Below are 23,487 nucleotides of genomic sequence, written 5' to 3'. Positions count from 1 at the left end.
CGCCAGGGAAATGTTTCCATCATCTGTCAGCTCTAGTCAGGAGCCAAACTCAGAAGATCTTCCAAGAAGGAGGAAAAAATAGTGTGAGAATCAAAATAACGACAGCACAGCACGTGCCAACCACTGTCTGAGGACAAGTCTCCCACCAATCCACATCTCAAATGAGAGCCCACAAATGCTGTGCATCTCAACACCACCCTCGTGCTCAAGCACAGAATCCAGGACATTTCTCTCTGCAATGAGGAAACATGAAGGCAGCAAACCCCCACGTTAACTGTGGGGAGGAGGCAGAACAGCAATGCTGGGCACTGAAATCCCCCACTGAGGGGGCAGTTCTGTGTGTCACTGACCCAGGCATGTCACAGAGCCAGAGCTGACCCCAGAGGTTCCTTCAGCACAGAAATGGCTGAGACCTCAGCACTGCTCCAGCCACAGCATCTCCAAAATCAACATCAATCAAACCCACTTCATCTCATGCTTGCCATTTCTGTGTGTTTGAGGTTTTCACGGTTGGGATTTTTTTCTGTGAGGTTGTTTTTGGGTTTGGTTTGGGGTTTTTTTAGCAGTGATGGTTAAATAGAGCCTTGCCAGAGATAAGCTTGAAAGCCCCGTGTTCACCAGGGAGGGCAGAGCCTGGACACAGAGCATGACACACCAGCTCAAGGCAAACATTTCACCCATCCAGAGTTTCACAGAACTGTGGGACACAATCCCCAGCTCACCCCTAAATAAGCTTTGTGCTCAAATGAGATGTGCTGCTGGCTGGGGCTGATGATGAGGAGCTCTGCAGTGGACACAGAGTGGTCACCCAAGCTTTAAAGCATTCAGCAGGTGGACCAGGACGTGTTGGAAGGGCAGGAGGGTCTCACACAAAGCAACCCCAGTGCACAGCAGCTCCCTGCAGCAATCTCCAGCTGGGAAGCACCAGAACCACTGCAGTTTCTGTTCTGCCAAAACCACAGAAGAAGAAACTCCTACTTCTGTTCCTTTGTGTTTACATGGCCCAGCATGCTGTGACCAGGCCAGTGTGACCTGGCACACCCCAGACACAGCCACGCTCCCAGGCCCAGGCAGAGCTCAGCCCAGAGAGTTCCTGGGGACCAGTGCCACGCTGGGCTGCAGGGCAGAGCCACCAGAGCCAGAGAGGAAAATAAAGCAGACAGGCCCTGGCCTGGGGCATCTTCTGAGGAAATACTTAAGGGCCCAAGCAAACACTGTCTGATGTTGAACAGCTCCGATTTCCTTCACTGGTTTTGATGGCAAATCCAGCCAGCCCAGGAGGGCAGAAGGCAGAAATGGCAAAGGAGAATTTCCCAAAGGGCAGAGGGAGGGCTGCAGGGAAGGAAAACAGCTGTCCTGCCTCTGGCAGATTGGTACATGCACAAGACTGCAAATGAGACTGCCAAGCTGTTGACAGAGCCTTCATTAAAGGACAAACTCTTGGTTTAAGTGGCAATTGCCACATTTGTCAGCTCGAATCACAGCAGAGGCAGTTTCTGCATTTCAGCCTTTGCTGGGACTTGATGAAGAAGCCCCAACCCTGCTCTGTACCAGCAAGTGTTCAAAGTCCTGCCCACTCCTGTCTCCTTCTAGCACCAGACACATGGATCCTCGCATCTCAGCCCCAAAAACCAAACACCAGTTGAGCCCTAAGTTCATTCTTGTCCACATTGCCAAAATCCACAGTTTCAGGCTCTGAGTTACACCTGGCAGAAAGTAATTTGCCTCAACCACATTTAAGGAGCAAATCACCTTTCCTCTCATTGCACTCTGCAAGAACAGACAGTAAATTCTGGTGCAACTTCTTCCCCACACTGAGTTTCCAAACAGGGCCAGGGGAGTCAGGGGCAGTGATGTGGAGACCTGGGCCCCCAGAACACCTGGGCAGGGTCACCTGTCAGCACAACACTGGCTACAGCAGCACAGACCTTCCTCCATGTCAACGACTTCCTCAGAACCCCAAAAATCAGCGGGTGCCCAGGAAGAAGGAGGCACCAGCTGGCTGCTGCTGCTTCCTCAGGAAATGCAGGGACAGGAGCCAGAGAGGCACAGGACAAACAAGAGGTGGTGTGATGTCCTGCTGCAGCTCTCTGGGTGCCCCCAGGAAGGCAGGGGAGGGTCAGGATGTCTCTGCCAACACAGGTACAATTTAATGAGCTTTCACCAGGCACACAAAGAACAAAGTGACAGGTAAAGATCAAATGCTGCTCCCTGGAAAGGCAGAGGAATTTAAAGGGAAACCTTGCTTTGATCCTGCAGAACACCTGTTGTTCAGCACTGCTTTCATGTGCAGGTGGACAGCGCCACAGTACACACAGGGTTGGGAAGAGGAAACCAGAAAAAAGACAAAAGGTTTGGAATAATGTGTCCTGCTAGCTCAGAAATTCAGTCTGTTGGACTCGTCTTGCAGAAGAGCTGCACATCAGAAATCAGAGACCACTGCAGTGCTGCAGACAGTAGCCAGACACACTGGGATATATAAATATCACCAGGAAACTCAATCCTTTCACTGTTCTCACGGGCCAGGGAATTCTTTGTAGCTTTGGTTGCAGGATTAATGAAAAACAGATGCAAGTCACAGGACAGTTTCAGGGAGGATGACAAGAGTTATCTGGGCCAGGGAAAGCGATTGCCAAGGGAAGATAGAAGTGAGGGAAATGTATTAAAAGTCTTCACACATGGAAACTGTCACTGCCAAAGGAAGGAAGAGCTGTCAATGAAGGACAGGAGAAGCTGTTGCAGCTAAACTGTGGCAAGGAATACCTAGCTTTGTTGTTCTAGTAGCTGGGACAATGGTGCACCAGAACAGGGAACCTCAAGGGGCCATTTACATCACTGGGGTTTCAAAGACCACAGAAATAAATACCCAGTCAGCCCCAGTGGGGACCAAATGCTGGACTGGACCTCTGAAGGTCATCTAGTCTACTGGTACAACCCCAGAACTCCCTGAAACTCAGCTTGGGAAAGTGCTCCTCCTTCCTAAAAGACAGAGTTCATACAACACAAAGCAGCAAATAACAGGGACCAAAACTGCAGGGTTTGCTCTATTCTCAGCCCTTTTCCACGTGGGAAAACATCTGCACACACAATCCGTGGGGCCTGGGTCGTGGGGAAAGGCAGGAACTGCTGCTGCCTCCTGTGTGCACTTGGGAAAGCAGCACGTACCGTCCCACAGCAGTAAATCAGCACCACTGAAAAAAAAATTCTTATTAATTTCATATTTATCTGCTGATCTGGAGGGATTCTTCTCAGTGTGGCAGAGCCAGCTCAGCTCTCCAGAAGCTGAGGCATTGCGTTAGCTGATAAGTTCTTGCTGAGTGCCAATATTTATTAAGCACACACACATTTTCTTCTCCCACACATCAACTGTTGCCACTAAAAATCTTCGCTCCGGCTCCTGTGTCTGTTCACACAGCCCTGGCTGCTCTCCCAGTCGGTGCCAGCACTTCTCAGCTTCCTGAGTGAGAGAGTGCTGGGGAGCCAACTCCTGCAATCTCCCACAGAGCCTGTCCAGTCCCAGCCAGCAGCATCCAGACCAGCACTGGCTGCTCTCTCCCACAGTGCTGCCCTTCCCTGCTCAGGAACCCATCCACAGGATCCTGTTTGCCTTGGCACATCACACCTCACTTGGCACCTGCTGCTGGACCAAACGCTGCAGCCTCTGATTCCTGTATCCTGGCCTGGGAGGGCAGTGCTGGCTCTGGCACAGCTGGCACATCTGTGGGGGCACCGGGGGGCACCGGGGGCACCCCAGCTTCTCTCCCTAAGGAGCTCAGCCCGGAGCAGGGCTGGCTGCAGCCACAGCCCCCAGCGCTGAGCCCTCCGTGCGCTCTGGCTCCCAGGGCATGTGTTCACTGTGCCACATTTTCAGGGCTTTACAGGCCACATAAGCCGAGCTGCAGGGCCCTGGAAGTGAAATGTGAGACCTGCAGCGTGCCTGGGCACAGCAGAGAAACACGAGCTGTCAAACAGCAGCACCACATTTAAACATGAAACATCTTTGGGAAGAAAAACTCAACAGGCTCGTTTTCTTTCTTGCCCTTAATAACTTGAATTAAATTTTACATATTTAAGGACTGCACTGTCGCCGCGGTGGTGAGGCTCAGACACTGCACAGATTGCTGCCTCTTTCCCCTCCTGGGAACAGCAAATGCCAGGTTTGGAACTCTCAAGCACAAAGCCACGGGAGCACGGCAGCCTGGAGTCAGCACTCAGCTGCCTCCCAGTCCCCTGAGTGGATCTGCTGTGCCACTCTCAGCAGCCCATGCACTTGATCTCTACTCCTCTGCAAGCACATGACAGCCCTTGTACGACCTTCCCTTTGTATTACAATACCTCGACATTGGGAATAAAAAGAGAAAAGCTTTCCAAACTCCTCACTACGCTGGAGCCAGTTGAGGATCCAGCCAAATCAAGGAAAATCATTTACCGTGGGGAGCTACTCTGAAGTCATCCTCTCATGGGGAGAATTATGTAGGTCACCAAAAAGTCTTTCATTGCTGCCCTGCTGGAGCAGCAGCTGCTCACGGAGCAAGAGCAAAAGGAAGGGAACAACCAAAATCTCCACAGCTCCAAATGCAGTCGCTACAGTGGGACCATCTCAGCTGAGCAGGTAAAAAAGGGCCAGCAGCCTGAATCCTGCAAGGCTGTGACTCAAGACATGAAAAGGCAAAGGGAATGCCATGTCAGGGCTGGCTGCTCCCAGCCACACCTGCTCAGGCATCAGAAAGCAAACAAGAAGCAAACAAAACGCAAACAAATCTCACCCATCCCCAGCACCAAACTTACCGAGAGCACACGCTGTCACTGAGACACTGTGTGTGCCACATGTCCCTGTCACTGAGACACTGTGTGTGTGCCACATGTCCCTGATTTACCAGCTTGTCATGTCACTGATCTGCACTGCTCGGCCCACAGGAAACGCTTTTATGACTTTTTATTTCCAACATCCTGTTGCTGTGTCCTGATAACACTCTCAGGACTTGATCCTCAAAAACCAGCAGCTCCAACTCCAGGAGTCTGGATCACAGCTCAGTGGATGAGCTGACTGCAAACTCTGCTCTCAGTATGACAGACATCAGACCACGCACCATGTCTGCCACTCAGACACCCTGGACTTACATTTTTCTTCCTATTCCGAGTAGCAATTAAGAACAAAACACCTCTGCAAGACAAGCTCCCAGCCTGAGATCCGAAAAGGCAGATGTCCCAGAGGAAGCAGCAGAGTTATTTTACAGAGTTTCAGCAGCACAGAGAGCAAGGCAGAACCCCACAATCCCTGCCTTCAGCATCCCGAGGCTGCTCATCAAACCACTGCCCACGGTCCCCATCCACCTTCACCACAGGTAACAGGGCTCAGGTGGATGTTGGGGTCACCTGAGAGAAAACCAGGTCCCCAAAAGAAATGAAAACATTGGAATACCCAAAGCTGCACGGAGCCGCACCGAAATAACAGAAGAGAAAGTTGAAGAGCTATTTAGATTTCCACCAGCGCTCCCGGCAGCATCCCGATGCCCGGTACCATCCCGATGCCGGGTACCATCCCGATGCCGGGTACCATCCCGATGCCCGGTACCATCCCGATTCCCCGGTACCATCCCGATTCCCCGGTACCATCCCGATCCCGGGTACCATCCCGATGCCCGGTACCATCCCGATCCCCGGTACCATCCCGATTCCCCGGTACCATCCCGATCCCGGGTACCATCCCGATGCCCGGTACCATCCCGATTCCCCGGTACCATCCCGATTCCCCGGTACCATCCCGATCCCGGGTACCATCCCGATTCCCCGGTACCATCCCGATGCCCGGTACCATCCCGATCCCGGGTACCATCCCGATTCCCCGGTACCATCCCGATCCCGGGTGCCATCCCGATTCCCCGGTACCATCCCGATTCCCCGGTACCATCCCGATGCCCGGTACCATCCCGATCCCGGGTACCATCCCGATGCCCGGTACCATCCCGTTCTCCCGGCACCATCCCGACCCCCCCGCTACCATCCCGTTCTCCCGGAGCATCCACCCGCTCCCGCCGCCCTCCGCGGGGCTCCGGCGAGGGAAGGGCGGACAAAGAGAGGGATCAAGCACGGACCTGCCCAGGTACCGGCAGGATCCCGGTGCCGGGCCCGGGGATCCAGGGGCAGCGCTACAGGATCAGCCGGCCCCCCCAGTTCCCGCCGCCCCCAGCCCGGCCCGGCCCCACTTTACCGGCACAGACGAGCCCGGGGAAGCTCCCGGCGCTGCCCGGCCCGGGACGGGCTCGGAGCCGCCGCCGCCGCTCCCGGCCCCGCGCGGAGCCGCTGCCGCCGCCCGTCCGCTCCGCCCGGCCCGTGGGGCTGTGCCCGCCCGGCGGCCCCGCCCGTCCGGCCGGCCCGGGGCCGCCCGGCCCGGCCCGGGGAGAGCACAGCGGGACCCGCCCGGTGCCGGTACCGGGGCCCGCGGGCGGAACCGGGGCCGGCGGGGGACGGAGCGCGGCCCGAGCCCCCCCCGCGCGCCGGGGATGGTGCGGACCGCGGCCCCCGCCTCCCCCCCCCCGCGGGCCGCGATGGTGCGGCCTGGACGGTCACGTGAGCGGGTGTTGATGCGTTGCCTGGCAACGGGAACATGGCGGAGCCGCCGCGGGTGAGTCGGGGCCGGGCCGGACCGGGCCGGTACCGCCCGAACCGTGCCTTGCCATTATCCCATCGCATTGTCCCATCCCATCCCATTATCCCATCCCATCCCACCCCAGTACTGCCCATCTCGTCCCCTCCCGTCCCATCCCGGTACCTCCCAGCTCCCCAGTACGTGCACTGTGCCCAGTCCCGCTGCTCACTCTCTTTTTAAAAAGAAAGAGAAAAAGAAGAAAGAGAATAATTTGGTTACGTGTTGTGCTAGCTGGAAGAATTTCTTTAATAAATCTGCAAGGACTTTTTAAAATAAATGCCAGCTAGAAGCACGAGAAACTGTAAGTGGTGTGGAGCAGATTTGTCAGGATCTTTATGATCTCAGTGCTTGCTGGGTGACTATTTTTGCAAATGAGATTAAACTTCTAAATTAAACTTCTGCAACCTGTGGCAAAAAAAAAAAAAAAAAAAAAAAAAAAAAAAAAAAAAAAAAAAAAACCACCACGGCATTAAAATTCAATGAAAATGGCAATGCCCTGCTCGCTCTGCTTTTAACCTGTGCTGTGTGCCAGGCTGTGGGAGGATGGGAATGCCAGTGACGAGTCTGTTCCTCTGGGAGAGCAAACAGAGTCATTGCCCCTGCAGAAGGAGAAGTCTGCCTGCAAAGCTGTTCTGGGGTCTGCAGAAGTGGGACGCTATAATTCCATTTGTCTCTGTGCTACCTGTAGAGCCAGGCCCTTGTGTTGATCCTTTGTTTGCACTGTTTGTGTCTCGTGACAAAGATGAGCAGATGTTCAGGGCTAAATGGAGTTAGATGGAAAAGGTGATGGGTTTTATGTTTCAGGAAAAAATTGCCTGAGACTTTCCCAGATAATGCAGAACGTGACAAACGTTTGTCCTCCTGAACAGGGTGACATAGAGCAGCTATTTCCAGGTGGAGGAGTCCCTCCCCTTCCCTCGGGAGCACCTGAGGCAGAGCAGGACACAGGCACAAAGCCAGGTATCCCCCAGTGCCTTTGCAACATCTCTCAAGCACAGCCTCTGGTTTTCTCCCTTTCTGATCATTGTTAATCCAACCAGAGGCACAATGCTATGAAATCTAATCCTGTTGCTTTATCTTTTTCCTCTTTTGTGGTGGGGTGGGGGCCAGGGAGCAAAGGATGACAGGTTCTCGCCGTGCAGGGCCGACCTTTGAGCTCCCCAGTGATCATGGCAACCAAGGATGGGAAAAGGCAGCTGAGGAACATGAGAGAAGAAAAATTAGGGGGAAAAAAGCAGAAGAAACAGAACTGGTCATCTTGGATCCAGAACATGTGAGAAGTCCTCAGATCTTGCTGTTCTTTTCAGAGTTGGTGTTTGTGTTTCTCTGAAACGTGTGAGGTGAGCTGTAAGCAGTGGCTGTTCAGATGCACGTGTGAAAATCAGTTTTGCCAAAGTATTAACTGCTGACTGTGCCACTCAGTCCTGACCCCAGAGCTCAGGCTCAGAAGTAAGCAGTGCAGTGGGTAAATCTGATCCCTTCAGTGCCCCTGAAGGAGAAGTCCTCGAGTGACTGGATGGGTTCTCAGATGTAGCTCTTCTGGAATAGTTCTGATTTTCAAATATTCTCACTTTTTGGCATCAGCAAATACCCACTCTGTAACATCTCTCACTTGCTACAGTGAGAGTAGCTAAAATAAGCCCACAAGTGTCTGTGACAGAAATAAGATATTTTATTGGGTGGGAGACATAGCAGTGAGGCTTCTTCATAATCTGTTTACACAAGAATGTTACAGCTTATTAATACTGTCCTTCTTTACAGCCTCTGATGACAAGATTCCAGGCTGCCCTGAAGAATTACCTCACCAAGCAGATAGAACAAGTGAACCTAGACCTCCATGAGCTGGTACACAGCCCCTCCTTTGCCTTCCCACAGCCCCTCCTGTCCCAGCTGCTGGGACACAGATCCTTCCCTCTTGCAGAGGACAGCAAAGAAGAGCAGCGAGGCACAGAGAGAAGAGCTCGGGGTGACCCTTTATGGGGCCCAGCAGCAGCTGGGGCAGCTGGAGGTGGAACTGGAGAAGAGCCACGAGCGCTGCTCGAGGGCGGCCGCAGCACGGCAGCAGCTGGAGGAGGAGCTGCAGAGCCTCAGGGCTGCTCACAAGGAAACATGGCACTGCACAGAGCTGGAACGAAAGAAAGGTGACCCAGGAGCTCCTGGCAGTGTTTCCCAGTTCTAGGGCTGTGTGGAGAAATGGATTGGAATTTAAGTCGAGCACTGGACTGAATCAGGAGTAACGGGCTCATTGAAAAGTTTCACAGATACTCCTGGAATTCTGTGAGCTGGGAATCCAGGAACTGCTTGCCAGGATCCGGGAGCTGGACTCCAAAGCTGATATAAATATCTGTGTTGAGGAGGGCTGTTTTAGCTGATGTGTGAGAGGTTTTTCTTTGGGAGCTTCTGCATTTTTTTTTTCTCTTATATCTTTGTTTAAAGTGTACCCTAAAAACAAAGTTCTCTGTAATTCTCTGTATTTTGCCTCTTGTCCCTCCAGTTTCTGCAATGCAGACCCAGATTGAAAACCTGGCCTTGGAGCTCTTCTACGTGCAGAACATGGACCAGGAGATGCATCACAGGGCTTTGTTGATGAAACAGTCAGCAAAGAGGGCTGAGGCAGAAAGGATCCAGGCTGAGGTGGAAAAGAAAAAACAGGTACCAAGAAAAACTGCCTTTGAAATAAGTAGATGCAGGTGCCAACAGTCAGTCTTGGAGTGCCACCTTGTCAGGAGGAAGATTGGTTCATGGAAGATGAGTGGGGATATTTTTCTCAAATAATTGAAAAAAATTAAATCCAGAGGCTTTTCTGAAAAGGAGAAGAAGCCCTGCCTACCCCCAGACAGCAACATGCACTGCCCAGAAGGTTTGCAAGCCTTAGGACAGTAAATCACTCTTCACTCAAGGACAGGGGGTGTGAGGGAAGGAGGATATTTAATGAAGAAATACCATATGTACAGGTCTTGAGAATAATTCTGAATCACAGCGAATTTCACAATGGAAAGTGAACTTCGGGAATGAGTGGTCGGTGCTGGAGCTCCCTCTGCTGCCTTCCAGCACACAGTCCAGGGGTACTGCTCGTGCAGAATGCCCTGCAAACTGCTGAGATGCACTGCCTTTGGTGGTTTTAACAAAGGAGTTTCAAATATTCGTTATTAAGATTCCCAGTAGCTGGACAGTGGCCTCAGTGCTGACAGGGAATGCAGCTTCAGAGCTGACTTATCCATATACTGCTGCAGCTGGAATAATAAACAGTCAGCAAAGGCTTCATGCTCCTGCAAGTCATCCCTGCTGCAGTTGTGAGCCATTTGTGCATGAATGGGAAAGTTTCAGTAGGACTCAAATCCAATGCAGTTGCCAGTTTAAATTCCTTTTTTAGCTGATAATATTCTTGTAGGATACAGTTGGTTCGGACTGAGATTCCATGACTCACCCTGGACTGTTTGGCTCTGGCTCTGTAGGATCTTCTGCTGGACCAGTTTACAAGGAGAGTCTACCAGCTCCAGGAACAAATTGCTCTGTTTGAAGCTCAGCTGGTGGCCCAGGCAGAGGACACAAAAGTGACCCGGCAGGCAGTCAGTGAGGTAGGAGGGGACTTGTCCCTTGTGGTTAATATTTCCCTCTGGCAGGGCTGACCCCTTTAGCCCATGCTCACGTGGTGTGCACAATGTGGGACAGAATTTCACAGTTTGTTCCTGTTTGGAAGAATGAAGATATTTTTTTTTCTTTTCCTTTGTCCTTAAGAAGTGCCTGTAAATCACTTCCTCCTGCCCTTCTCAGCAGTTTTTTCTTGCAGACCTGTGCTTTGTGGGCTGCTGACTGAGAAATGAACCAGCCACGGAGTTGAAGCTGATCCTGCTCAGCACATTATGAACAAGAAAAGAAAAAAAAAATTGTATTGTAACATTAATTTGTTTTTTCAGCACAGTGTGGCTTCATCCTGTCTGCCATCTCTCTGTTCCCCAGGCTGGTCTGGAGGTACAGGCTATTAACATGGAGAAAAAGAGGCTGATGGACCACTGGAACAGCAGCTTGGCTGGAATGAAGCAGAGGGATGAGGCCTGTGTTGTCACTCAGGAGCTGCTGAGGTATGGTCTGGAAGCAGACACCTCAGATTTGGGCAGGAGGGATTCTAGAGGGGGATTCCAGTGTGTCTCCTGTGGGGTTTAGCACTGTGTGGGCAGGGTGTGTCAGGCAGAACAAGTTCCCTGCTCTAAAGTACATAACAAATGTAAAGGATAAGAAGCACATTTCTTTGTTGCTGTTTTCTTTAACCTAACCACATCTCTTCTTGAGTTCTTGAAGCTGTTTGGAGTTTTTCTGATCATATTTCATTCCTTTAAAAGAGTTCCCTCACCTTTGCAATGTTTCCTACTCCAAAGAGCTGGATGTCAGAAAGGGTTTATCTCTCTCATTATCAGGGTTTTGAGAGGCCTTTGGAAATGTTCAGGAAAACCTCCCTGTTATTGCCAAAGGAAGTATATATTTGCTCATGAGCCTTAAAGCTTGACTGATTCTCTGAGAATAAACAATCTGCTTTTATATGGTGACATCCTGGTCAGAATGGGGGCTGTGACAGTACTGAAAGAAGGAATCAATTTTCCTACACACATTTACTTTTAAATCTTAATGTCTCCATCCACCTCCTGCTGACTCTGCCCTGTCACAGCAGCTGAGCCCTCACAAACATCTTCCTTCTTGGGCAGTTGGTGCTGCAATAACATGTTTGAAAAGAGGAATTTGTGAGTGGCTGGTCCAATCCTGTGGTGACTTTCCATCTTCTTTGCTCCTCCAGCAACTACAGACGTGACCTCAAGTCCCTGGAAGGGGACATCCATGGCTGTGGGAAGTCCATCAGGAAGGAGGAGGAGAAGAATGAGAACCTTGTCAGCCTCCTGAACCGGTCCCAGAATGATGCCAGTGTGACAAGGAAACTGATTGCCCAGTGCCTGCTGGAGCAGGAGGCCCTGCAGGCACAGACTGGCACCTACACTCGTGTTCTCCATGAGACAGAGCAGGCCCTCAGCAGGACCAAGATGGTGAGGAGAGTCCATGGAACATGAATCCTTTGGAATACTTGAATTGAATACCCTTCCTCAAACAGCTGGAGTGATCTTGTCTCTGTCTTCCAACCTCTTAGGACCAGGCTGCTCACCTGAATGAGTTGCTGTCCATCAGGAAGGGTTTAGAGAAGGGAACTTGTGCCAAAGAGCAGCTAGAGAGTGAAATCATGGCAAAGCTTCAGGACCAGAGGATATCCAGCAAAGCTGCAAAGCACTTCTCCCAGCTGGCTGAAAAACTTCGCAACAGAAAAAGTGACCTGGTATGGAACCCGCCTTGGGAGGGCAGGGAGGGAGCCACTGGAGCACTGGGTCCCCAGCAGGGTTTGTCAGTGACTTTGTTCTGGTTTCAGGTCTGCATTGAAGCTCTGCTGAGTTTGCCTCTCCAATCTAGCTCTCCCTGTGATCCTATTGCAGGATTCTGGTGTATGTGAGAGAGCTTGGCCAAAAAGGCCTGACACAAAACTCACTGTCCTTCACTTAAAAAATGGGACACCATGATGAATCCTGGGAGTATTTACTATAAAGTAGTAGTATTTCTTATGTACTACAGAAAAACAATGGGCATGTGGTACTTCTGTAATCTAATTTTAACTAATTTTTGTTTCTATAATTCATCATGGAATGGGATGCAGGCAGCTCTCAGTTGTGAGGAACATCCAAAGGAAGAGTCCAACCTGACCCACAGCTCTTTAATCCGTGATAAGTCGCTCTCTCGGGGAGTGTATAACTGGATCACTGAGCAGGATCAGAAAACTCAGCCCAGCACTTCTCACAGCAAGTCTGTGCTGGTTGTTAGGTGAGGGGTGTGTGTGCCAGGTGTGCCAGAGAAGGGAACAATTCACTGCTGTCCTGATTCTGGTGGCAGGTAACTGGAGACTGCTGGGCAAGGGTCATTGCAGAAGGGATGAGTGAGGTCTCTTAAAGGTTTTTGGAATGTTTAGGCTCCTTAATGCTTTTCAACAGCTGTATGGGAGAGGTAGATATTGTATTACCTGTCAATTGATGGAGAAGCAAAGACACAAAGACACACACAAAGACACACAGGCTTATGGCTTGTAGTACAGACCAGGGAGGAGAATCTCAGTCCCCTGACTCCTGTGCTGGGACAAGTGGCATTACAGCTCAGCAAGGGGCTGTTTGGGATAGTGATGTGCTTTCTCTCTTGATATTCCCAGGAGCTGCATTTTTACAAGGTTGAGAACGACGTGGCCCAGATTATTCTGAATGCAACTAATACTAGCTGCAGGGTGGCAGTTCACCAAAAAACACTCTGTGAGGTGGACAAGGAAATAAAAAGTGTGAATGAACTGATCGCCTGCCAGGAAAATGAGATTGCAAAGTCCAGGCTCCTGACTGACAAGAAGGGAGGCATCATCTGCCTGTACAACAAGAAGCTGGAGATGCTGCTTGCTCAGCAGGGGGTAGGTACTTTTGTGTTTCAGTCCCAATTTTGATTTTATTCTTTGTAGTGGTCACAGATGCACCTGATCAATATAACCGTGCTAAGTGTTGGGTAGTTCAAACTTTCAGGTATCAGCACTGTGATTTTAAAGCTGCAGTGGTTAATGCAGATGTTTATGTTTACCAGTTCATAATGCAGTGAAGGGAATTGTGAAATGAGGGTGTGCCTGGCACAGATCCCTGCAGGGACTTGCCTGCACCTGATGAAAATGTCAAATGGCATCAATGAGTAAATAGGATTTTGTTAGAAAAATCTGCAAACACTGAGGAGGGGAGCATGGGGCAGGCAGGAAGATTTCAGTCATCTGAGGGTTGGCCCTGTTGGGATGACTCCCAGATCTGTCCCTGGCAGTGTAAGACCTTACGGATATCCATGGGGAAATGAGTGCTAGGGCACATCCTCTGCAAACCTTGGAATGTCCAGATACTGTAAACAACACGGGCAATGTCTGCCTGATTTATCCCAAACTTTGCTTTGTACAGGGGCAAGAACTGGGGCCACTGGAAATTGAGATCAACCAGCTGAACAAGCAGATAGAAGAATGCAATTCTGAGGTGATGACGCTGCAGAAGTACTGGCTCAATGAGCAGAAGGAGCTGATCAAGCTGACCCGGGAGCAGGAGGAACTAAAAAGCTCCCTGGACACGTTCCAGAAGCAGATCATCATCATGCAGCAGAGGAAACTGCGCGTTGAAAGTTCGTCATTCTCTCACTCTTCCTTAAAATCTCCATCTGTGAAGGGAGGGAAAAGGGAGTGGAAGGTTCCAGATGGGAAAAGCTGGATCTGCCCCAAAGAGTGCTCCTGGCTGTGTGTGAGCAGGAGTAGCAGCAGTCCAGGCACTCCTGCTGATTGCACATCATTATTCCTATGAGGATTGATCCCACTGTCCTGACAGTCAGACCCTATGTGACAGTGTCACACTTGTTAAATAAAGTTTGCAAGTAGTGGGTAGGTAAATGTTCCCAGCAATGACTGCACTTTCCTTGGCCAAGCCAAACTTTTTTCCACTGGAGTCTCCTTCAAAACCTTTTTGGTTTTTGAGCTTGTGGAAAATCATTTTGGCTGGACTTTTGGGATAAGGATGGCTCTGCCTGAGGTGCTGCCAGCTCTGATAGCCATTTGTGACACCTTGTCTGTGTTCAACCCAGTGCTCAGGGGAATTCGAAGGCTTTTTTTCTGTTCACCCATAGATGAAATTCAGCAGGAAATAAAAGAACAGAAGGATGTGGAACGGCACATGAAGAACATGTCAAATGACTTGATAAAGTTAAACATGCTGATCAACAAGAACAACAGCAGCGTTGAGGAGCTGCAAAATGGCAAAATCGTCACAGAGAATGAGTTTGTGCAGTCTCTTAAGGTATTGAGACACCTGGGACCTCATTGCCAGGTCTCAGCCTCCCATGCAGATCAGAGGCAAACAGTGATCCTGGAAAAGCTTCTCAGCCTAACAACACTGTATTGTTTTGTTCTTCCCAAATCTAGGCAGCAGAAAAAGAAGCCATGGAGATGCAGGAGAGGCACAGTCAGCTGACTGAGGAGAAGGAAAAGCTCCTGAACAGCCTGGTAGAAGCAGAGTAGGTACCAGAGTGCCACAGTCCTGTGTGACTGTGTCCATGTTCCCATTCTCATCCAGTCACCAAACCTGGCACTAGCAAATGTGCTTCTAGCCTTCCTGGAAAAGGGGATGAATGTTTGAAACACAGAAATTGAAAGTGTTTCAGCAGTCTCTGGAAACAGCAGGAGCTGGGAGGATGTTGGCTTTAACAGTTCCAGCATGTGTGAGCTGGACATTGCCCAGATCCACATGGAAAGACTCTGCCAGTAACTGGCAGTGAGTGTGCTGCATTGGTCAAGTACTTGGGGGTCTAGCTTTCTCCTTCCTTCCCCTTTCTTCTCTGAAGGCATCAGATCCTGCTGTGGGAGAAAAAGATCCAGCTGGCAAAAGAGATGCGGGAGGCAACAGATGCTCTGTTAGAGCAAGGCGAAATCCATGACATGAAAACAGAGATTCGGAGGATGCAAGTAAGGCACTGGGACAGAGGGCTGAGGAAGGGAAGCCACCCAAGGTACTCAGCCCTGGAGTGGCTGAAACATGAGGCAGGAGATGAGAAACAGGCTGGAGAAGTGGCAACTTCAGGGCTCGGGGTTGGACTCAAAACTCCACACAGCTTGACTGAACCAAACACATCCAGCCCACACATCCTGCATTCCCCTGCCAGCCTCAGCAGAATCTGGATACTCCCAAGGAATCTATTTAAATTGCAGTATGTCTGTCACCTGATTCTGTAACCCTGATTTATACACAGTGTTGATTACTAAATATTGCATCACTTTAATCACTGGTTTAGGGAAGTGTTCCCCCTCCTGGCAGAGCAGCTCATCCTCTTCATTCGCAGGATTCTTCTGCTTTTCTGCTTCTGCTCTTGCTAATGAGGTTCAGACTAACATTCTAAATATTGGTGTAGACAAGTTGATAATCCAGGCCTCTGCCTTCCAGATCCACACACAGCAAACCAGGTTTGGACTTGGACCAAATCTGGCTTGCAGGCACTCGTGTCACATGTGTCTGGTTTATGCTGGTGGGATGTGCCACCCAGACAGCTTCCCTTGGTACTGTGGGTAAACATTTGGTGTTCTGAGGCTGGTTTGTGTCTTGGCAAACGGCAGGTCCGCTATGGGCAGCTGCTGAAGCAGCAGCAGACGTTGATGCGGGCGATGGAGGCGTGTGTTTCTCACAGAGAGACAATAACGAATCGGGCAGAGGCTCAGAGCAAAGTAGATAAGAAACAAAGCACCAAGAACACCTTCCAAAGCAGGAAACAGGAGCTGAAGAAGAAGATCAGGGAAACTCAGGAGGTGAGCAAGGAAAGTGGGGCTCTAGGAGCTTACACAGCTGGGGTTGGCCTTGTGGTGAGCAGAGCAGTGTCCGTGCACAGGGCCAGGCTTTGAAAATCATTAATTGAAAATCTCCCAAAACTGAGTTCTGGGAGGATGGTCAGTAATGCAGCTGAATCAGAGAACTGAAATCTGCCATTTCCTTCTCTTCCTTTTTCTAGAACATTTATGAATGCAACCAAACCATACAGGAGCTGGAGACCATCCAAGAGTCGCTCAGTGACACCTTTTCAGAAAAGAAGCAGGAATTGTGCCAGCTCCAGGCTGAGATGGACAGCCTCAGCTTGGACATGGAATGTCTTCAGAACGAGAAACGATGGGTGAGCACATCCACCCTTCCAGCATGTGAGCCAGACAGAGCCTGCTGCTTCCTCTGCTGCCAGCTCTGTCCTGAACTGGGTGTGCTCGCTGTGGTGTTACAGCAGCTCATTAACTGAGCATGTTCTGGGGGCTCACCAAGAGCCAACTGGCTGAACTGAAACCCTGTCCTGGCAAGGGTTGCTTTATGCATGTGGGATTTCTCTGATTTATGGAATTCTGTGATGTCTGTACCCCACCCAGGCTGGAAGTGCTGTTTGGCTGTTACGGTGGGGAATTCACAGCACTGTCCTTCCTTGTCCAACATGATGGTCACAGCACCTGACACGAGTCCCAACCATGCTTTTCCTGCTGTCACAACCCCTTCTCTTTTTGCTTTGCTCAGAACCTGTTGGAACTTGTGGCCCACCAGGCACACCAGAAGCAGCTGCAGGCACTGAGGGAACAGAAGTACAAGGCCCTGTGTCACACTGAAGAGGCCTGCACGAACCAGCACGAGAAACTGCAGGGTCGGCTGCAGAGCATTAACACCATCGTGCAGCAGATCCAGGAGGAACAGCCACAGCACCGAAGGGCTCTGCAGTGGCTCAGTCACTGCTTGGGATCCAAGCTCGGGTCGCAGAAAACCTAACAGAAATGTAGAAAATACATGTAGTATCTTTTACAGTCTTCTACGGGCCTTAGACTTTGTAAATAAATAAATAAATAAATAAAATTAAGGGGAGGAAAAAAACAAAGAAAGCAAGAGCAGGGTACAATATTTACTTTGTCGGGTATAATGTTTATTTAAGACATACCATTGTAATTCTTTCGGTATGTTTCTGTTTACGTTTCACTTTCGCTGCCCCAAGCAGCTCGTGGGCCCCGCCTCCGTGTGCCGCTTTCCCGGGAGCGGGGGTGGCCCGGGGCCCGCCTCTCGCCAGGGCCCGGCGGCGGCGGCGCGGTGCGGGTCTCGGTGCGGGTCTCGGTGCGGGTCTCGGTGCCGGCGCCGGTCTCGGTGCCGGGAGCCGCGGGCCGGGCCATGGGTCTGGGGCCGGGCCCGGGGGTCGCGGCCGCGCTGCTGCTGCTGCTGCTGGTCCCGACCGCGGCTCGGGGCCCCGGCTCTGCCGCCTGCGAGGTGTCCCCGGGCGGCCGCTTCGACTGCGGCCCCGAGCGGCTCCTGGCACGGGCGGACTGCGAGGCTCGGGGCTGCTGCTACATCCCCGGACCCGGCCCTCGCACCGGGCCCGGCCCGCCCTGGTGCTTCTTCCCCCGCGGTTACCGCAGCTACCGAGCCGAGAACCTGACGGCCACCGAGAGCGGCTTCTCGGCCCGGCTGCGCCGCGTGGCCGCCGCCTTCCTGCCGGCCGCGGTGGACACGGTGCGGCTGGACCTGGCACTGGAGACCCCGGCCCGCCTGCGCTTCACGGTGCGCCCCGGCACGCCCGGATCCCTATGGGTGAAACCCCCGGATCCCCACGGGTGAAAGCCCCGTTCCCCGCGGGTGACAGCCCCGTGTCCCCGCTGCCCCCTGTCCCTCACAGCTCCGGGACGCGGCCCGACAGCGCTATGAGGTGCCGCTGGCCACGCCGCAGGTGCACGGCCGAGCCCCCGCCACGCTCTACGGGCTGCAGGTCAGCCAGGACCCCTTCGGGCTCGTGGTGTGCCGGCAGCGCGGCGGGACAGTCCTGTGAGTGCTCCCCTCGATTCCCGAGGAATCCGCTCTGGGAGCGCGCACAGCCCCGGGGTGGTGCGGGGACACTTGGTGTTCATCTGGGACACTGCTGACGGCAGCGGCGCGGCTCTCGATGGCTGTGGGGGCTTTACTTTGACTCCCTCTGCAGTTCAGCGGCTGGGCAGGGCACCAGGAATCCCAGATCTCATCCAAAACTTGTTTTTATTTCACGTGGTGATGAGCATCCCTGTCCCTGCCCGGCACTGGTGCCTCCCTCTGAGCCGTTTGCTGGAGTCTCCCTTTCTCTCCACAGGCTGAACACCACGGTCGCGCCCCTCATCTTCACAGACCAGTTCCTGCAGATCTCCACCTCCCTGCCCTCCCACTTCATCTCGGGGCTGGGGGAGCACCTGACACCGCTGTTCCTGGACACAGCATGGACCAGGGTCACCCTCTGGAACCGGGACATGGCACCCGCGGTACGGAGCAGGACCGAGGGAAAGGGAGACAGATTAATCTGTGCTCCTGCGGCCTCTCACGTTCTGTCTGGGGCTGGGGAGATGTGTCCGTGCTGGTTCAGCTCTGGGCCACGGCCACGCCACTGGCACCCTTGTCTCCAGGCCCAGGTTTGTCCCCTGGAGCTCTGTGCTTCATGGGAGCCATTTCCAGGGCTCTGGCTCAGGGCAGAGCTCTACTGACTGAACAGAGTTTGGGACCACAAGCGCTGGGTTTGCACCTGAAGCCAGTGCTCCTGACTGGAGGCAAGGGGAGGCTGGGTGGGTGTGGGGGTCTCCAGCAGAGCCTCACTGGCACCACTCCGTGCTCTACTCCAGCCCCACGTCAACCTCTACGGCTCCCACCCTTTCTACCTGGTGATGGAGGACGATGGTTCCGCCCACGGCGTCTTTCTGCTGAACAGCAACGCGATGGGTGAGTCCCGGGGAGGCACCGGCCGTGGGCCTGGCCCTGGCCCTGTGCTCAGCTTCCCCCCTGGCGCTTGTCCTTCCCCAGACGTGCTCCTGCAGCCCAGCCCGGCCCTGACCTGGCGCACGACGGGTGGGATCCTGGACTTCTACATCTTCCTGGGCCCCGACCCCAAGAGTGTGGTGCGGCAGTACTTGGATGTCGTTGGTATGGCTGAGCCATGGGTGCTGCTGGGATGGCTTTGTTGGGATGGCTTTGTTGGGATGGCTTTGCTACGATGCAGTGTGGCACAGCAAGGCTGTGGGATGGCACAAGGCTGGGCCATCCCTGCCAGCACCCACCCTCTGCCCTCCAGGGTTCCCCTTCATGCCCCCATACTGGGGCCTGGGCTTCCACCTGTGCCGCTGGGGCTACTCCTCCACCGACATCACCCGGCAGGTCGTGGCCAACATGACAGCAGCTCGCTTCCCCCTGGTAGGTCTGGGCTGCTCCTGGAGCCTCTGCCCACCCTGGGGAGCTGGTGGGGGTCCTGTGGGGTGGGGGTCCCACAGCAGCACGTGGGGTCCCTGCTCCTCCCCAAGCACCGGTGCCTCCACCCACAGGACGTGCAGTGGAACGACCTGGATTATGCAGATGCCAAGAGGGATTTCACCTTCAACAAGAAAAGCTTTAGGGACTACCCAGAGATGGTGCGGGACTTCCACAGCCGTGGGCTGAGGTACATCATGATTGTGGTGAGTTACACGGGCAGGCTGGCACGGGTTCAGCTGCCCAAGGCTGGTGATGAAGGCAGGGCTGGCCGTTCCCTCCTGCTGCTGGTGAAGCCCTGGCTTTGTGCCCTTGCAGGATGCTGGGATCAGCAGCTCGGGGCCCCCTGGCACCTACAAGCCCTATGATGAGGGCCTGAAGCGAGGGGTGTTCATCCGGAACGCCACGGGGCAGCCCCTGATCGGGAAGGTGAGTGTGGGGAGCAGCCCCAGTGCCCACTGGGGCCGTGGGGTCAAGAGTAGGAGAGAAACATTTGGGGAGCTGTGGTGGAAGGTGGGGTGGTGTGTGGGGCTGCTGGCTCTGCCCAGTGCTCTCCCTCCTGCAGGTCTGGCCAGGCCCCACAGCCTTCCCAGACTTTACCAATCCAAGGACTCATGAGTGGTGGCATGACATGGTGAAGGACTTCCACGAACAAGTGCCCTTCGATGGCATGTGGCTTGTGAGTGGCCCTGCTGTAGCTGCTGGCCCCAGCTCCTGCTCTGCATCTCTGCTGGGCTGCGGAGCAGCAGCGAGGTCACCCCATCCTTTCCTGCCCTCCCCAGGACATGAATGAGCCATCCAACTTTGTGGAGGGCTCCCAGCATGGCTGCCCCAACAACAACCTGGAGCATCCCCCCTATGTGCCAGGTACAGGAGAGGGTTTCCAGCCCTGCCCAGGGCTCTGGGAAGTCGGGAGGAGCCCGGGGTATGCTCTGAGCTCCACCTCTCCCGTGCAGGTGTGTTTGGGGGACGGCTGCAAGCCGGGACCATCTGTGCCTCCAGCCAGCAGTACCTGTCCTCTCACTACAACCTGCACAGCCTGTACGGGCTGACCGAGGCTGTCGCCTCCCACAGGCAAGCCTGGGGCTCCTGCCACAGCTCCTGCACATCCTGGGGGATGCAGAGCTAGGAGAGACCCAGCGTGGGGAGGCGTTGGGTTTGGTGTGTAACACAGGGCACAGTGGGAGCCCTGAGCCCCCTCCCCAGCTGGGGGGTGCTGAGCAGACCCATCCCACTCCCAGTGCTCTGCTGAGGGTCCGGGGCAAGCGTCCCTTCATCATCTCCCGCTCCACCTTTGCTGGGCACGGGCGCTACGCCGGGCACTGGACAGGGGATGTTGGCAGTGACTGGGAGCAGCTCTACTACTCCATACCAGGTGGGCTGTGGGCACTGGGCCTGCATCCACACCCATGGTTCCCCCTTGCCCCCACAGCCAGGGGCTTTTCCACAGGCTCCATCCCCTGGTGCCGCAGAGCCCTGACACCCTCTGTGCTCTCTGCAGAGGTGCTGCTCTTCAACCTCTTCGGGGTGCCACTGGTGGGTGCCGACATCTGTGGCTTCATGGGCAGCACCAACGAGGAGCTGTGCGTGCGCTGGACCCAGCTGGGCGCCTTCTACCCCTTCATGAGGAACCACAACGACCACGGCACCCGGGTGAGCCCTGGGAGCCCTCACCCCGCTGGGCAGGGGGCTCTGGGCCAGCGAGGGGCTGCCCTGCCAGTGTGGGAAGGTGGCTGGTTCAGTGCCAGCGTGCCCCCAGCGCTGGGAAAGTCCGTTCTGCATCCTTGAAATGCACCCTGCGTTCTTCCCCACGTGGTCTGAGCATCCCCTCGGGCCTGTCCCCTCCTGCAGCCACAGGAGCCCTACTCCTTCAGCCCTCCTGCCCAGGATGCCATGAGGAACGCCCTGCGCCTCCGCTACTCCCTGCTGCCCTTCCTGTACACCCTGTTCCACCGGGCTCACAGTGCTGGAGAGACCGTGGCACGGCCCCTGTTCCTGGAGTGAGTGCCAGCCCTGCCAGCCCTCAAGGGAGTGGCTGCAGGGTGTCCTGGCACTGCCCTCCCCTCCTTCCCCAGGTTCCCCACAGACCCCAACACCTGGGCCGTGGACCGCCAGCTCCTGTGGGGCGGGGGGCTGCTCGTCACCCCCGTGCTGGAGGCAGGACAGACCAAAGTCAGAGGTTACTTCCCAGCGGGGACGTGGTACAGCCTGGCCGGGGTGGGTGCTCCTGCTGTGTTGCACAGGGGGCTTTGCTGGGGCACCTCGTGCACATTCCTGCACCCCACCAGTCCCCTGGGGCTGTGTGTGGATCTTGTGCCTCACCTGCTTTTGCTGGTGGCCATTTGAGGGCTCTGGCGCTGGGCTGGGCGCTGCCTGCCACGTTCTCTGTGCCTGCTCTTCCCTCTCTTTGTCCCCGTGTAGGACTCCACCATCCACAGCAAAGGGCAGTGGATCCTCCTGCCAGCACCCCTGGACGCCATCAACGTGCACGTCCGTGCAGGGCACATCCTGCCCCTGCAGGTGAGTCCCCTCTGCTCCGTGGTGACACCACGGTGACTTGCCAGCCTCAGGCTGGCAGAGCAGCTGTGCCCACAGTGCTGACAGGACAATGTCAGAACGGTGGCTGCAGTGCCTGGCAGGGCTGGGGGACACAGCTGTGGCAGTGCCCCGAGCTGTGCCTGCCCCGTGCCCCAGGAGCCCGCATTCAGCACTGCCCAGTCCCGTGGCAAGGGCATGGCCTTGGTGGTGGCACTGACCCTGGATGGCTTCGCCAGGGGAGACCTGTTCTGGGACGATGGGGAGAGCTGGGAGACTTTTGAGAGGGGGGACTACACCGAGATCCTCTTCCTGGCCTCAAATGTGAGCACGGGCAGCTGCTGGCTGGGGGCATCTGGGCAGGGCGTGCTGGTGGCCTTGGCACACCTGAGCCTGCTCAGTGGTGGCAGAGGGGCAGTACGTGGGGCAGGGCACCTGGAGGAGCCCTGGGTGCTCGTGGGGTGGCAGAGAGCTGGGAGCACACGGTGCCATCCCCACTGTCCCCAGGACGCCGTGCTCAGCCAGCTGCTGCGGGCCAGTGCCCACCTCGACGGGGTCCTGCTGGAGGCTGTGACTGTGCTGGGTGTCACCAGCCCTCCCCGGCGAGTCCTGGCCAACGGTGCCACCGTGAGCGACTTCTCCTACCTCAGTGACACCCAGGTGAGTGCTTGTTCCCATCCTGGGAAGGGGTGGTGATCAGGAAGGGACCCAGAGTGCAGCTGGTGGAGTCTGCCCCAGCGATGGCACAGCACGGGCCATGGGTGCCCTTCCTGGGGATCTGTGGGACCAGGAGTGTGCCAGGCTGTGGCTCTGCAAGGGCCAGGATCCCCCTGGGCTCTGACACTCCTGGGCTCCATCCTGGCTATTCTCACCTTCCTTCTCCCCTCAGGTGCTGAGGGTCCCTGTGTCACTGCCCATGTGGGAGCAGTTTGTGATCTCCTGGTCCTGAGGCAGTGTCAGTCACAGGGAGAGGCCATGCTGGGCTCCTGGAATTCAAGGCCAAATCCGTCCCATCCCTTGTACCCTGAGCTGCCCTTGCTCTTCCCACACTCCTGGGCCTTGTTTGCCCTCTGACTGCCAGGTGTTGATGGAGAGGTGAGCACTGGACTGGCACAGGGAGGGGGGCCTTGCACATCCCCCAGGAACAGGGAAAACCTCATCATCATCATCAGATCAGGGGAAAAATGACCCAAGTGCCTTTTTGAGGCAGCAAGCCATTTACTCTGGGGGACTGGTAACTGGGGCAGAGACTGCAGGGAGTTTCCTGGCTGTGGTTTTGGGGAGGATGATGTGCAGGGGCTGAGGGAGCAGTACTGTGAATAAAGCTGCTGTTTGCTGGGAGCAGTCCCAGGCCGTGTCCTTGTCCCCTCTCCTGGTCCTGAATGCGCCCTCGGCTGGGACACCTCAGCTCTGTCCCTGCCTGAAGGTCTCCAGTGGGACCCCCCTGTGCCCCTTGAAGGC

At 54.5% G+C, this 23,487-nt stretch overlaps 2 protein-coding genes across 2 annotated transcripts; both read left to right on the top strand.

Moving 5' to 3' along the window:
* Positions 1 to 6,607: 6,607 nt before the first annotated feature.
* Positions 6,608 to 17,016, top strand: CCDC40 (coiled-coil domain 40 molecular ruler complex subunit). The gene is made up of 18 exons (XM_062506200.1): positions 6,608 to 6,625; positions 7,519 to 7,619; positions 7,769 to 7,922; positions 8,411 to 8,494; positions 8,571 to 8,790; positions 9,144 to 9,301; positions 10,105 to 10,227; positions 10,610 to 10,731; positions 11,439 to 11,682; positions 11,784 to 11,966; positions 12,882 to 13,127; positions 13,651 to 13,864; positions 14,360 to 14,529; positions 14,655 to 14,746; positions 15,074 to 15,194; positions 15,840 to 16,028; positions 16,229 to 16,387; positions 16,771 to 17,016. The coding sequence occupies exons 1-18, from the start codon at positions 6,608 to 6,610 to the stop codon at positions 17,014 to 17,016; spliced, it is 2,844 nt and encodes a 947-aa protein (XP_062362184.1).
* A 390-nt stretch (positions 17,017 to 17,406) lies between these two features.
* On the top strand, positions 17,407 to 23,329 carry GAA (alpha glucosidase). Its single transcript, XM_062506199.1, has 19 exons — positions 17,407 to 17,793; positions 17,909 to 18,054; positions 18,353 to 18,518; positions 18,873 to 18,969; positions 19,051 to 19,170; positions 19,319 to 19,437; positions 19,566 to 19,697; positions 19,810 to 19,920; positions 20,057 to 20,170; positions 20,274 to 20,358; positions 20,448 to 20,565; positions 20,733 to 20,866; positions 20,993 to 21,144; positions 21,343 to 21,491; positions 21,567 to 21,708; positions 21,913 to 22,011; positions 22,186 to 22,350; positions 22,534 to 22,686; positions 22,916 to 23,329. Exons 1-19 carry the CDS (start codon positions 17,407 to 17,409, stop codon positions 22,973 to 22,975), a joined length of 2,649 nt encoding a protein of 882 aa, XP_062362183.1. The 3' UTR covers positions 22,976 to 23,329.
* The last annotated feature ends 158 nt before the right edge of the window (positions 23,330 to 23,487 follow it).

The sequence above is a fragment of the Cinclus cinclus genome, chromosome 20 (genome assembly GCF_963662255.1).
Source record: "Cinclus cinclus chromosome 20, bCinCin1.1, whole genome shotgun sequence".
Taxonomy (NCBI): Eukaryota; Metazoa; Chordata; class Aves; order Passeriformes; family Cinclidae; genus Cinclus; species Cinclus cinclus.
This window is presented reverse-complemented; position numbering and strand designations above follow the sequence as displayed.

What these genes read in the sequence shown, in the direction of transcription:
- GAA (XM_062506199.1), top strand. Translation starts at nt 17,407, where the DNA reads ATGGGTCTGGGGCCGGGCCCGGGGGTCGCGGCCGCGCTGCTGCTGCTG. An exon ending in CAGCAGCTCGCTTCCCCCTG is followed by an intron (nt 19,438 to 19,565) that starts GTAGGTCTGGGC and finishes CTCCACCCACAG; the next exon opens with GACGTGCAGTGGAACGACCT. An exon ending in GGCAGCCCCTGATCGGGAAG is followed by an intron (nt 19,921 to 20,056) that starts GTGAGTGTGGGG and finishes TCCCTCCTGCAG; the next exon opens with GTCTGGCCAGGCCCCACAGC.
- CCDC40 (XM_062506200.1), top strand. An exon ending in TCATCTTGGATCCAGAACAT is followed by an intron (nt 7,923 to 8,410) that starts GTGAGAAGTCCT and finishes CCTTCTTTACAG; the next exon opens with CCTCTGATGACAAGATTCCA. An exon ending in GCAACAGAAAAAGTGACCTG is followed by an intron (nt 11,967 to 12,881) that starts GTATGGAACCCG and finishes TGATATTCCCAG; the next exon opens with GAGCTGCATTTTTACAAGGT.